This window comes from Onychomys torridus, chromosome 6 (assembly GCF_903995425.1).
Source record: "Onychomys torridus chromosome 6, mOncTor1.1, whole genome shotgun sequence".
In the NCBI taxonomy this organism is placed as follows: Eukaryota; Metazoa; Chordata; class Mammalia; order Rodentia; family Cricetidae; genus Onychomys; species Onychomys torridus.
This window is the reverse complement of record NC_050448.1, coordinates 6,828,511-6,842,805: the sequence shown is the minus strand read 5'-3', so window position 1 is coordinate 6,842,805 and position 14,295 is coordinate 6,828,511. Positions and strand designations below refer to the sequence as shown.

The 14,295-nt window shown below is 39.5% G+C and overlaps 1 protein-coding gene across 1 annotated transcript in view; it reads right to left on the bottom strand.

Annotated features, from left to right (window-relative positions):
* Spata16 (spermatogenesis associated 16) overlaps positions 1–14,295 on the bottom strand; it is a 250,773-nt gene that overhangs the window by 152,245 nt on the left and 84,233 nt on the right. The window contains exon 3 of the mRNA XM_036189517.1: positions 6,568–6,657. Coding sequence (XP_036045410.1) covers positions 6,568–6,657 — 90 coding nt within the window. The remainder of the gene's footprint in view (positions 1–6,567; positions 6,658–14,295) is intronic.

Genomic DNA, 14,295 nt, shown 5'->3' with positions numbered 1-14,295 from the left:
GAAAAAAAATCATAAAATTCATTTGGAAGCACAATAACCCTTAAAGAGTCAAAACAATCTTAAGTAGAAAGAAGGATTATAATATGTTACCTCAAATCATACTACAGGGCTGTAGTAACAAACAAGGCAAACACTGGCACAAAAAAGACAGTCACAACAGCACAGAAGGCTCATATGTAAACTGCGCAGACACAGCCACAGAATATTGGAGTAAGACGTTTAAAATGCACACTGGAGAAGCACAGCCTCTTTCACAAATGATGCTGGAAAACTGGATTTCCAGTGTAAAAGAATGAAACTAGGTCCGCAACCCACTCGTCAAGAATAAAATTTAAATGTACTACCTGTCCTAACATAAGACTTGAAACTTTGAAAATGGTTACAGGTACAGGTAAATGCACGGGAAAACACTTCACAATACATGCACAGACCAAAGTGTTCTGAAAATAACTCTAATAGCATGGGAAATAACACTAGGAATTGACAGCAGAATTAAAAATCCTCTTCACAGTAAAAAAAAAGAAAATTAATCAGCAGAGTTAATCATCAGCCACAGAATGGGAGAAAAAATGCCAATTATATATTAGACAATATGTTAATATCTAGAGTCTACAAATAACCCCAAAATTAAATAACCAAACTCAAACCATTAAATAAATGAATGAGCTAATGAATTGAATGGATAGTTGACAAAGGAAGAAAACGAATGGCCAATAAGTATTTGAAAGGTGTTCAATACCCATCTGCAGATACCAGAAAAAAGGAAATTACAATTACACTGAGATCCTATCTAACCCCACCCAGTTAGGATGGCTATCAGTGACAAATACTGTTGAGGATGTGGGGAAAGAGGTATTTTTGTAAATTGCTGGTCAGGGTGTAAATTGTACACACATTATGGAAACCAGTATGGAGAGTCCTCAAAAAACTGAACTGTCTAACTCAGCTGTGCTACTCTGGGTATAGACCTGAAGATACATAGATGTCATACATACAGCAGAGATACATGCACTATCCATAACAGCCAAAATTAGGAGCCAGCCTAGAGGTCATTGACAGAGGAACAGGTGGGAAAATGTGGTGGATATGTACAGTGGGATTTTATCAGACGTGAAGAAGAATGAAATTATGACATTATAAGGAGAGTGGATAGAAAATAAGCCAGTCTCAGAAAGATAAACCTTGCATGTTCTCATATATTGAATTTCAGCTTTGCATATATGTAATAAAGAAGAGTGGGGAATGGAATATATGTGACACAAATACAGAGAAGGCAGCATTGAGGGGAATGGGGCAAAGCGTGGGCAAATAAAGACAAAGTACAGTGGCACACCTGTGAGAAAGCTCAGTGCAAGCCATTGCTAAACATATTAACAAAACGTATATGCATAAGAAAGTAAGTTTATGTCACTGAAATACATCTAACAGACTCTTTTCTCTTTCCTTTTTCTTTTACATACAGTCTTACCTATGGCTGTACCACCCTGTGTGCGCCTTGTTTCTTTGGTATAGGGTCTCACTGCATCATTCAGGTTCCCCTGTTCACTCTGTAGTGTAGTCTACTCTGGCGTGCATGGCAGCCCTCCTGCCATAGGTGTGAACTTATTATCTCTTGCAAATAATCTTTCTTAAAATAGGTTTTTAATGAACTTTAAATTTGGAAAGCTCTGCATACTGGTTATTGGAAAACTCATTATTCAATGGAATATCTTTTCATGGAAATATTTCAATTTTAAAATTTTTATTATTTGTGTGTGTGTTGTTATATAATCACTTATTATTTACCTATTTTTAAATCTATTTTTATTAATTTTAGTTGGGTTCATGTGTACGTATATATGAGTGCAGAGGCCAGAGGTGTTGGATTGCCCTGGTGCTGGAGTTACAGGTGGTTGTTAGCTGCCTTATGTGGGTGCTGGGAATCAAACTTGGGTCCTTTGGAAGAGCAGCTCGTGTTCTTAGCCAGTGGGCAGTCTCTCCACCTTCACCTCAACTTTTTTAAATGACAATATATTTAAAAATCTGTAATAAGTGCCAACATATGTACATCAAGAGCTTTCTTGGAAAGCTGTGTTTCAAAGTCTCAAGAGATCTTAGAAACTGAGCCTCCATCCCTGTATAGCCTCTTGATATAGATTTAAGCAACGGGTATTATCTTTGGAAGGACCCGTGGGAGGATGACTACATGCTTTGTATATCTTTGTCCTGCATTCTAGGTGTGATTCTTAAAAATACACTCTTTAATTATCATGGTGTCAAGTTTGAAATAAGTTTTCATGACCACTCCAGTTTATTAATCTAGTATATAGAATGTGGTGGTTTAAATGTGAATGTCCCTCATAGTTTCATATATTTGAATACTTCGTCCTTAGTTGTTGGAACTGTTTGGGAAGGATTAGGAGGTGTGGCCTTGTTGGAGGAGATATGTCACTGGCGATGGATACTGAGTATTCAAGAAACATGGCATTCCAAGTTAGCTTTCTCTGCCTTGTGTATGTGAGCCCATGGTTACTGCTGCAGGACCATGCCTGCCATCTGCCTTCTCTCATGCTCCCCACTACTTTGATCATGGACCCTAACCAACCCTCTGAAAATGTAAGCCTTACAAAACTCCTTCTATAAGTCATGTTGGTTGTGATGTCTTGTCAAAGCAATAGAAAAATAACTAAACATATCTGTCTATTTCTCATCTATCTATCTATCTATCTATCTATCTATCATCTATCTATCTAATCTATCTATCAATCATCTCTATCCCTCTCTCTCTTTCTGTTTATCTACATTTGTTTATTGTTTTGTTTTGAGATATGGTCTTATATAGCCAAGCTTGATTTGGAATTTGCTATGTAGCCTATGCTGGCCTCAAAATCATGATCTTTCTTCCTTTGTCTTCCAAATGCTGAGATTCCAAGCATGTGGCACTATACTTGAACATTCTTGCATCTTGTAACTGACTTATCTTATAATTGAAATTCAGATATGACTACACACACAATCTGCCTGGCTTTGCAAGCCATTTAGTGTGGTATTGCTGCTCTGGCTCAAAGATTTAGAAACACACAGCTAATTCTTCACTGATGATGGTGATGGATATGGAGGTTTCTGCTCATCTATCTTTCAAGTTACCTGCACTTTGGATTTTCATGCACAGTACAAACTGTTTTTGGGTTTCTCTTTGCATATTTTCACTACAGGAGGCAGCATATATCATATGATCTTCAATATTGTGTATACATTCTTATCTGGCCTTCAACCAGGCCCTATCTTCACTTTAATGCAATATCTCCTTGCTGACATAACTATTAAACAACCACTTATCACCACAGACTAGATAACTAGCTATTACAATACATTAACCCCTAAATGGCGCTTGGTGTTTTCTAGAAGCTAAGCTACTTTTGATCACACAGTGAAGGAAGATACCAGGCCATTCATCTGCTGTCAGTTCTCTTCAAAGAATTGGATTTTTTTTTTTTTTTGGTTTTATGTCTCTGAGTATTTAAAAAAAAATATTATCATGTTCCCAATAAAGGTAGTACCAAATGCAGTATGGATGTGTGCACACACATACTCTTGTGTGCTAGGGAAGGAGGGCAATATTTGAAAACCATTCTACATCACTGTAGCCATTCTTATATGTAAAGCCATAGACATTCTTATATGTGTAGACAGAGAGAGGTGTTATAGCCATCATTTCTGGTAAGGCTTCTTAGAGTGACTGCTTCTTACAGGGTGGGATGGAATGTTGGTGGTTACAGAAATTTTAATTTAGTTTTGTTGCAGAAAGTATAACTTTATCAATTTAACCAATGCCAGCTGTTTCCTCTGTAATGACCAGAATCCGTACCGTGCTGTACTGTGAGAAATAGCCCTAATTTAATTCTCCCAACCAAGACTGTGCTCTTGTTCTTTCACGCAGTGGGATGTTTCTGGATGGCCATGGACACATGTGATAAAGGGACCTGACTGAGCTCTCCAGCTAATTACAGTAGCATCCTCTGCCTTGCTGGTGGGAGGTGGTACCTTGGGAATCTTTCTAACCTATTTCTTTGGAATCCCTTACTCAGCAAAGGTGGTTAGGCTCAGACAACTTCAGTTATTCAGCTTCTAAGGGTTTCTTGTAAATACTACATTTTGATGAAAAACTAGTTGAGTAATACAATTATTGGGGGTTAGAGGTTTTATTTTGACTACTTCACATAATCAGCATTTGCTTTTATTTGGTTGATGGCTGTAAAGCCCAGAAATCTGGCTACTTGACACCCTACAGGAAATCTTGGTGTGTTGGCTTTACAGATTAGTCCAATATCTTATGCCTGTAATTCTGGAAGGAAACTACCCAGATCTCCCAGAGACTTGCTGATAACAGCGAATGCTGTATGTGCTGGTGTATATGAGGAAGCCAGTATCGAAGCAGATACTAAGATGTCCATGTTCCCTTTTTGGTGGTGATGGAGAGTGTAGTGCACACTTTGTACTGATGGCTGTAATTGCAAAGGACACCGAGACATTTCTTGTCTTTGATGAGTGACTGGACAGGATAGTAACTGTGTCTGCTTCTCTGTTGGGAAAAACGCACACCATCATGATGTATGATTATAGGAAGGCACCTGGAGCATCTTGTCAAGCCATCATGAAATGATGTCAACAGATGCATCTGTTTCATTGCAGGGGATACAGCAAGAGCAGTGGAATTGTTGGTGCCAGTGTCACGTGGCAAATGTTGACACATTCTAATTTCCTTCCTCATTCCTTCCTTTAGGACCCAGAGTGACTTCTGATCATTGCTTTGGGTTAGTTAGGTTTGATAAATTTAAGATATAGCTAATGGTTTGCTTTCACCTCCCTCTTCTATGGACAATAAACCAACCAACCAACTAAATAAGCAAACAAACCTACCTGGATTTGTTCATTTCTTGACTTCTAACATATAGTCTCCCCAAACCTCTAGTTTCTCCAGTTGTTTACCAGGAACACCACTGGTGGGTTTTGTCCCTGTTGCAATCTGGGCCTCAAGTTTTTACAGAATGATATGTGGAACCTGGTATTAGATTCTTTTGTAGTGAGCTAGCAAAATTTAATAAATTTCGTGTGTGTGTGTGTGTGTGTGTGTGTGTGTGTGTGTGTGTGTATAGTATATGCGTTTTGTGTGTGTACTTTTGTATGTCTCTGTGTGGGCATCAGAGGTCGACACTGGATGCCCTAAATTATCTCTACCTTTTTTTTTTGAGATGAAGGTGTTTCTTATTGAACCTGAAATTCATTACCTCAGCAAGGCTGGCTGGCCAGAGAGCTCCAGAGACATACTAGTCCCTTCATTTTCTACCTATGAAATTTGTGCATTGAACCTGCCACACTCAGATTTTTTACCTGGTGCTGAGGATCCAAATTCAAGTCTTTATGTTTTTATGGTAAGAACTTTACAAATTAAATCATTTTCCTAGCCTTCAACCCCCCTTTTCTTGAATCATGTGCCCATGTACATGGAAGATGGAGTACAAAGAGGGTGATAAAGACCTGTTTTCATATTTTAAAGTGGATTATAACCCACAAGTAAAAAGATGATGTGTTGTGTGACCACCAAGTATGAGCAGTGGGCTAACTCTGCTGTTCGTAGTCATCACTTAGTTGAGCTTCTAGCAACACACAGAGCTGAGTTAGATGGGGGCTCTGTACCATAGTGTCAGTGTCTTGGAATCATTTTATTTATTGCTCAAATAAAGCTTTATATGCAAACATTCCAGAGACAATAGCCACACAAAGACTAGACACCTTATCCTTATTAATATAGATTTGTCCTTATGAGTTGTGCTTGAAGGAATTCTAGAAACTATCCATACTTTTTTTCCCACTGAATTCCTGGAAACAGTATGACTGTTTCCAGGGCAGTAGGTTTCTGTACTTTAGGAAAGAAGAAAATTCCGTGAGGAAATTGGTCACTCAAAGAGAAAGAATCAGCATGGTGAATTTGACTCTGGAAGAAAAACAGCCTTGCCTTTGACAAGTGGAAGGCACTTTACAGTGGGAGTGCAGGGTGCTGTGAGAACCCTCCACTCTGCTAAAAACTTAGATTCTGGGGATGAGGACATTAGACACTGCTTCGCTTAGTTCCCTTTAACCCAAAAGATAACAATCCAGACACCTCAAAACTGTGGGCTACCCAACAGATGCCATCCCTTTAGAGGTGGGCTTCTGGTTGCCAGGGTCCTTCCCTCCCAATTGGACTTCATTTCCACAGCTCAGGTCACAAAACTGTGTTGTTACAGTCAGAACATCCTCAAGGCTAAGAGGTCAAGCTTACTTCTGATGTCTTTGGAAGTTTTCCCATCATCATTAATGACCTCATGGCTGGAAACTTTGAATTTTGCTAAGAGCTATGAACATGGAATAGCTTTAATTAAAGAAAAAGATACTCAATAATTGTTGGCTTGACATTTATAAGACAATAATTCGGGTAAAATCATATTCCATGAGAGAAATGGAATGTCCTCTTATGCTATTACCAGAATCTGAGGGTAAAATTAATTTAACTTTAAATAAATCTTCACAAAGTTATAACAAAAATACCGGGCGGCTTCTGAGTATCTCTCCAGACATCTAAACACGGCTGCCTGACGAAGATGGTTTCGGAAATAGGCTGGGTTTAAAACAATACTCCTGTAAAAAGATCAAAGAAATACAATGCCATTAGATCCTTAAAGGACAATTACCAGAAGTATATAGGAATGTAATCACATGTATTCAATTTTCTATATCATCTTAAAGGATGCTAATGAATGAGATGAGGTCCCTCATGTGATTTGTCGGGGAAGACAAACAAGACAGCATGATTGGAAATAAATGAAGTTTGCATCATAGGAGCTACTTGGCAGTACTGAATTTATTTTGTAAGTCTGGTAATGATAAGGAACCCAAACCTAACTTATACTGTATATACAACATATATTTGATTTGCTTATAGCAGGCAACAGCCACAGATCATGTATGGCATGCCTTCTTGTATATGTCGTATACTGCGCATGTCGGTACAGCTCCATTCTCTTCTCTCCCTGCCCCTTTGTTCCCTTCTGTTTTCATGTCATGTCTTCTGGGATGGCAACTTTAATGAAGGGAGAAGCTGTAAACTGTTGACGTTTGGATAAAAGGAGCTGTAACAGGGAGACAGACTCATGGGGAGGTGTGGTGCTGTGGGGGGTAGCTGTGTATCTCGATTGAGGAGGCTGGTCTTGACTTTGCCTCTTCAGGTAAGGGACTTTCTTGCTTGGCTTTTTTTTTTCTCTTCAGTGCAGTCACAAGGCCTGACTCACTGGTAAGCGGGCATAGATCCTTGAGATGCCAGCAGTATTGTGGTGTCCTAGAGTTTCAGCATTTCGGTCTCTTCTGGCTCCTTCCTCCAGCGATAAACTGCAGGAGCTCTTAAGGCTAGGCAACAGTAGCAGAAGCAGTTCACACCCATGTCAGTAACAGGGAGCCCTCTGTCTGTGAAAGTTTCAAATGCAGCTTCTGCTACCTTAGAGATGTGGAAATTTAGATGTTATGGAGCCAAAAGGAGATTACTAAAGAAGTTCTGAGACTGCCCAAAGGCTGAAGGCAGTTACTTGGAACTGGGTCATTATCGAAGTAAACAGCTTACTTTCATTTTGAGCAGGACTCAGAGCTATAAACCATTGTCTTAAAAATACATGGAAACATAGATCATCAACTTTAGAGAATTCATGAGATTCTTTTTGACGAATCATGAACTTGAAGTTGAAAAACTCACAAACTAAAATACCTTCATTCCCAGAAATATTGCTTCTAAAAGGACAAAGGAGCAATAACTCCCCTCTATGTAGCCCATAATGATTGTTGTTACCATATGATGATGTGACCCATTCTATTATACTTTAAATGTAAACAGAAAACAGAGAGGTTAATTCACTAATAGCCACAGATCTATGTTGCACACCTTACTGCCTCTTCTGCGATGGCTTCTCAATCAGAGGGATCCCAGTTAATGAGGGTGGGCTGTACTCCACAAGTAATGATTTGTGAACATGAATATTCATTTCCCAAAGAATAGGAACATTCATATTGGTGAGACCTTAATAAAATGTAGGCTACTTAAGAATTCTCATACAGGCTCACCTGATGTAAGGTGAAGCTACAAACACACACCAACTGCTAATGCTCTACCAGCTCAGATAACAGCCAGTCTCTACAGCATGTTTGCTATCCTCTGTTCTGAAAGTCTTCAAATGCAAGTCCAAGTAACCAGCACCACAGTTCTGTCCAGGGACTCAGCCTTTAACTGAGTCTTTGTTTCATTTTTATTCTTTTTTTTTTTTTCACTTAGTATTATTATATTTGTGCTTTAATTTTACACATCAGCCATGGGTTCCCTGTCCTCCCCCTCCCGCCCCCACCCCCACCTTTCCCCCAGCCCCTCCCCTCCATTCCCATCTCCTCCAGGGCCAAGACTCCCCTGGGGATTCATTTAAACCTAGTGGATTCAGTACAGGCAGGTCCAGTCCCCTCCTTCCGGACTGAGCAAAGTGTCCCTGTGTAAGCCCAAGGTTCCAAACAGCCAGCTCATGCACTAAAGACAGGTCCCGGACCCACAGCCTAGATGCCTCTAAAGCAGTTCAAGCTATTCAATTGTCTCACTTATCCAGAGGGCCTGATCCAGCTGGGGGCTCCACAGCCTTTGGTTCATAATTCATGTGCTTCTATTCGTTTGGCTATTTGTCCCCATGCCTCTCCAATCTTGTTCTCAACAATTCTCGCTTTTACAGTCCCTCCTCTTTCTCGACAATTGGACACCTGGAGCTCCACCTGGGGCCTGGCTGAGGATCTCTGCATCCACTTCCATCAGCTATTGGATGAGAGTTCCAGCATGACTGTTAGGGTGTTTGGCCATCTGATCACCAGACCAGGTCAGATCAGGCTTTCTCTCAACCATTGCCAGCAGTCTACAGAGGATGTATCATTGTGGATTTCTGGGGACCTCTCCAGCACTCTGCCTATTCCTGTGGTCTTCATTTATCATGGTCTGTTTGTTATTCCTTGTTCTTCCTTTCTGTTCTTGATCCAGCTGGGATCTCCTGCTCCCCTAAGCTTTCTTTCCCTCAGACATTGTCCTTCATTACTCCCCCTATCGTCCAGGTTGTTCATGTAGATCTCATCCATTTCTCTGTCATTGGGGGATCCCTGTGTCTTTCCTAGGGTCCCGTTTTCTAGGTAGCCTCCCTGGAGTTGTGTAGCAGTCTAGTCATCTTTGTTTTGCATCTAGTATTCTCCTATGAGTGAGTACATACCATGTTTGTCCTTCTGAATCTGGGTTACCTCACTCAGGATGATTTTTTCTAGATCCATATATTTGCCTGCAAACCTCATGATGTCATTGTTTTTCTCTGCTGAGTAGTACTCCATTGTGTATATGTACCATATTTTCTTTATCCATTCTTCATTTGAAGGGCATCTAGGTTGTTTCCAGGTTCTGGCTATTACAAACAATGCTGATATGAACATAGCTGAGCAAATGCCCTTGTGGTATGATTGAGCATTGCCCAAGAGTGCTACAGCTGGGTCTTGGGGGAGATGGATTCCCAATTTTCTAAAGAAGCGCCATATTGATTTCCAAAGTGGCTGTACAAGCTTGCATTCCCACCAGCAGTGGAGGAGAGTTCCCCTTGCTTCACATCCTCTCCAGCATAATCTGTCTTCTGTGCTTTTGATCTTCACCATTCTGACAGGTGTAAGGTGGTATCTCAGAGTCATTTTGATTTGCATTTCCCAGATAATTAGGGATGTTGAGCAATTCCTTAAATGTCTTTCAGCCATTTGAACTTCCTCTGTGGAGAATTCTCTGTTTAGTTCTATAGCCCATTTCTTAATTGGACTGTTGGGAATTTTGATGTCTAATTTCTGGAGTTCTTTATATATTCTGGATATCAGCCCTCTGTCAGATGTGGGGTTGGTGAAGACCTTTTTCCCATTCTGTAGGCTGTCGCTGTGTCTTGTTGACCGTGTCCTTTGCTCTACAAAAGCTTCTCAGTTTCAACAGGTCCTATTGATTGATTGTTTCTCTCAGTGTCTGTGCTACTGGTGTTATATTTAGAAAGTGATCTCCGGTGCCAATGCGTTCGAGAGTATTTCCTACTTTCTCTTCTATCAGGTTCAGAGTAACTGGATTTATGTTGAGGTCTTTGATCCACTTGGACTTAAGTTTTGTGCATGGTGACAGATATGGAGCTATTTGTAGCCTTCTACACATTGACATCCAGTTATGCCAGCACCATTTGTTGAAGATGTTTTCTTTTTTCCATTGTACATTTTTGGCTTCTTTGTCAAAAATTATATGTTCATAGGTGTGCGGGTTAATGTCAGGGTCTTCAATTCGATTCCATTGGTCCACATGTCGGTTTTTATGCCAATACCAAGCTGTTTTTATTATGGAAGCTCTATAGTAGAGCTTGAGGTCGGGGATTGTGATGCCTGCAGAGGTTGTTTTATTGTACAGGATTCTTTAGGCTATCCTGGGTTTTTTGTTTTTCCATATGAAGTTGAGTATTATTCTTTCCATATCTGTGAAGAATTGTGTTGGTAATTTGATGGGGCTTGCGTTGAATCTGTAGATTGCTTTTGGTAAGATCTTCATTTTTACTATGTTAATCCTGCCTATCCATGAGCATGGGAGGTCTTTCCATTTTCTGACATCTTCTTCAATTTCTTTTTTCAGGGACTTAAAGTTCTTGTCATATAGGTCCTTCACATGGTTAGTTAGAGTAACCCCAAGGTATTTCATATCATTTGTGGCTATTGTAAAGGATGTTGTATCTCTGATTTCCTTCTCAGCCTGTTTGTCTATTGTATATAGGAGGGCTACTGATTTTTTTGAGTTGATCTTGTATCCTGCTATGTTGCTGAAGGTTTTTATTACCTGTATCAGTTCCTTGGTTGAATTTTTGGGGTCACTCATGTATACTATCATGTCATCTGCAAATTGGGAAAGCTTGACTTCTTCCTTTCCAATTTGTATCCCCTTAATCTCCTTATGTTTTCTTATAGCTCTGGTTAGAACTTCAAGTACTATATTGAATAAGTATGGGGAGAGGGGACAGACTTGCCTTGTTCCTGATTTTAGTGGTATTGCTTTGAGTTTCTCTCCATTTAATTTGATGTTGGCTGTTGGCTTGCTGTAGATTGCCTTTATTATGTTTAGGTATGTTCTCTGTATTCCTGATCGCTCCAAGACTTTATCATGAAGGGGTGTTGGATTTTGTCAAATGCCTTTTCTGCATCTAGTGAGATGATCATGTGGTTTTTCTTTTTGAATTTGTTTATATGGTGTATTACATTGACGAACTTTCACATGTTGAACCACCCTTGCATCCCTGGGATGAAGCCTACTTGATCATGGTGGATAATTGTTGTGATGTGTTCTTGGAGTCTGTTTGCCAGTATTTTATTAAATATTTTTGCATCAATGTTCATGAGGGAGATCGGTCTGTAGTTCTCTTTTTTGCATCTTTGTTTGGTTTAGGAATCAGGGTAATTGTAGCCTCATAGAAGGAGTTTCATAATATACTTTCTGCTTCTATTGTGTGGAACAATTTAAAGAGTATTGGTATTAAGTCTTCTTTGAAGATCTGGTAGAATTCTGCAGTGAAACCATCTTGTCTTGGGCTTTGTTGGCTGGGAGACTTTTAATGACTGATTCTATTTCCTTAGGGGTTATTGGACTATTTAAATGGTTTATCTGGTCTTGATTTAACTTAGGCATGTGGTACCTATCCAGAAAATTATCCATTTCTTTTAGATTTTCCAGTTTTGTGGAGTAGAGGTTTTTGAAGTATGACCTGACGATTCTTGGGATTTCCTCATTGTCTCTTGTTATGTCCTCCTTTTCATTTCTGATTTTGTTAATTTGGATGCTCTCTCTCTGTCTTTTGGTTAGTCTGGATAAGGGCTTGTCTATCTTGTTGATCTTGTCAAAGAACCAACTCTTTGTTTCATTAATCTTTTGTATTGTTCTCTTTATTTCTATTTTATTGATTTCAGCTCTCAATTTGATAATTTCCTGGCATCTGTTCCTCCTGGGAGACTTTGCTTCTTCCTTTTCAAGCATGCTGTCAAGTCACTAGCATGAGATTTCTGCAGCTTCTTTATGTGGGCATTTAGTTCTATGAATTTCCCTCTTAGTATGGCTTTCATAGTGTCCCATAAGTTTGGGTGTGTGGTGTATTCATTTTCATTGATCTCTAGGAAGTCTTTAATTTCTTTCTTTATTTCTTCCTTAACCCATTGACGATTCAGTTGAGCATTATTCAGTTTCCATGAGATTGTAGGTTTTCTGTAGTTTTTGTTGTTGAAATCTAACTTTAAACCATGGTGGTCTGATAGAATGCAGGAGGTTGTTCCAATTGTTTTGTATCTGTTGAGATTTGCTTTGTGGCCAAGTATGTGGTTGATTTTAGAGAAGGTTCCATGGGGTGCTGAGAAGAAGGTATATTCTTTTTTGTTCGGGTGGAATGTTCTGTAGATATCGATTAAGTCCATTTGAGTCACACCATCAGTTAAGACCATTATGTCACTGTTAAGTTTCAATTTGGCCAATGTGTCCAGAGGTGAAAGTGGGGTGTTGAAGTCTCCCACTATTAATGTGGGGGGTTTTATATGTGATTTAAGCTTTAGTAATACTTCTTTTACATATGTGGGTGCCCTTGTGTTTGGGGCATAAATGTTCAGAATTCAGACTTCATCTTGGTGGATCTTTCCTGTGATGAGTATGTAATGTCCTTCATCATCTCTTTTGATTGATTTTAGTTTGAAGTCTCTTTTGCTGGATATTAGGATGGCTACACCAGCTTGCTTCTTAAGACCATTTGATTGGAAAGTCTTTTCCCAGCCTTTTATTCTTAGGAGGTGTCTGTCTTTGAATTTGAGGTATGTTTCTTGTATGCAGCGGAAAGATGGGTCTTGCTTTCATATCCATTCTGTTAGTCTGTGTCTTTTTATAGTTGAATTAAGTCCATTGATATTAAGGGATATTAATGACCAGTGATTGTTCATTCCTGTTATTATTTTTATTTTTTGGTGGTAGTGTGTGTGTACTTCTCTTCTTTGGGGTTTACTGCTGTGGTGTTATCTATTGCCTGTGTTTTTAAGGGTGTATCTGCCTTCTTTAGGTTGGAATTTTCCTTTTAGTGCTTTCTGTAGGGCTGGGTTTGTGGATAAGTATTGTTTAAATCTGGTTTTGTCTTGGAAGGTCTTGTTCACTCCATCTATGATGATTGGAAGTTTTGCTGGGTATATTAGTCTAGGCTGGCATCCATGGTCTCTTAGTGTCTGCATTATATCTGTCCAGGTCCTTCTGGCTTTCAAAGTGTCCATTGAGAAATCGAGTGTTATTCTGATGGGTTTGCCTTTATAAGTCACTTGGCCTTTTTCCTTTGCTTCCCTTAATATTCTTTCTTTATTCTGTAGTTCAGTTGTTTAATTATTATGTGGCAAGGGGACTTTTTTTGGGGTCTAGTCTGTTTGGTGTTCTATAGGCTCCTTGTATCTTCATAGGCATTTCATTCTTTAAGTTGGGAAAGTTTTCTTCTATGATCTTGTTCAATATATTTTCTGTGCCTTTGAGTTGGTATTCTTCTCCTTCCTCTATCCTTATTATTCATAGGTTTGGTCTTTTCATGGTGTCCCAAATTTCTTGAACATTTTGGGTCATGATTTTGTTGGTTTTAGTGTTTTCTTTGATTGATGAATCTATTTCTTCTAATGTATCTTCAACTCCAGAGATCCTCTCTTCCATCTCTTGCATTCTGTTGGTTATACTCGCATCTGCAATTCTGACCAGAGGTTTTTATTCCCTGAGTCCCAACTATTCCATTCCTCCACTGACACGTGTACAGCGTTCATCTCTAGATGTGAAAGCACATTCTCTAATGAGTGTGTATTGCTAGCCTATGGTGCGGTTTCCTGTTTATGCTAAAGTGTTTATCAAGAATCTTGCTCTGAGAGACACATGCTTTTTGCCAAAAGAAAAAAAAATGGATGAGATTGAATATGAAGGGCTGTAAGAAGGAGTAGTGAGGGAAAAGTTAAACAGAATGAGGGAAGAGGGATAGGATGCCTTAGGAATGGCTTTTGGTCCCCCTCATCCCGTTTACTCATGGAAATCTTCTCTGTTCCCCTCCCCAAGGTGATCCATCTGTCTCTGTTAGGGTTCTCCTTGTTTTCTAGCTTCTCTGTAGCTGTGAGGGAATAGGAAGGTCAACCTGGGGGAGGGATGAAGTGGGAGAGCAATGAAAG